Below are 556 nucleotides of genomic sequence, written 5' to 3' on the forward strand. Positions count from 1 at the left end.
CGGAGAATCTTTCTCATTCCCGTTAAGGATCGCACGAGGGAGACGCTGCTGCCGCTGATCAGACGGTGGATCGTTCGGGGCACCACCGTGTACACCGACTGCTTCAAGCCGTACGACTGTCTGGACGACGAGGGCTACGTGCATCGATCGGTCAATCACAAGGTCAACTTTGTCAGTCCTACCTCGGGTGAGCTCTCTCGCGCGCCATTAGTCCCGGATCGCGTCGCGCGTTCCATCTCGAACTGATAACATATATATATATATATATATATACGCGTGCAGGTGCGCACACGCAGGGCATAGAACGCGTCTGGAGGGAGGTTCGAGCCAACGTTCCCAAGTACGGGATCAAACGGAGACACCTCGAGGGATATCTGGCCGAGTACATGTTCAAGCGCGCCCATCCTCGGGAGAGACGCATCGAGGCCTTCTTCGACGCGATCGCGCGAAAGTATCCACCGCCCACCGGCGACGACGATCCTCCGACCCCTCCGCCCTCTTCCCCGCCTCGCCCATCCGTCAACGATCGCTCTCCCGGCTCCGTTCTCTCCTTTCT

At 58.5% G+C, this 556-nt stretch overlaps 1 protein-coding gene across 1 annotated transcript in view; it reads left to right on the forward strand.

Annotated features, from left to right (window-relative positions):
• LOC105449076 overlaps nt 1–556 on the forward strand; it is an 8,664-nt gene that overhangs the window by 6,477 nt on the left and 1,631 nt on the right. The window contains exons 2-3 of the mRNA XM_011688071.1: nt 6–187; nt 283–468. Of these exons, the coding sequence (XP_011686373.1) occupies nt 6–187; nt 283–468 (368 nt within the window). The remainder of the gene's footprint in view (nt 1–5; nt 188–282; nt 469–556) is intronic.

Source organism: Wasmannia auropunctata, unplaced genomic scaffold (assembly GCF_000956235.1).
Source record: "Wasmannia auropunctata unplaced genomic scaffold, wasmannia.A_1.0 LD336078.1, whole genome shotgun sequence".
Lineage (NCBI taxonomy): Eukaryota > Metazoa > Arthropoda > Insecta > Hymenoptera > Formicidae > Wasmannia > Wasmannia auropunctata.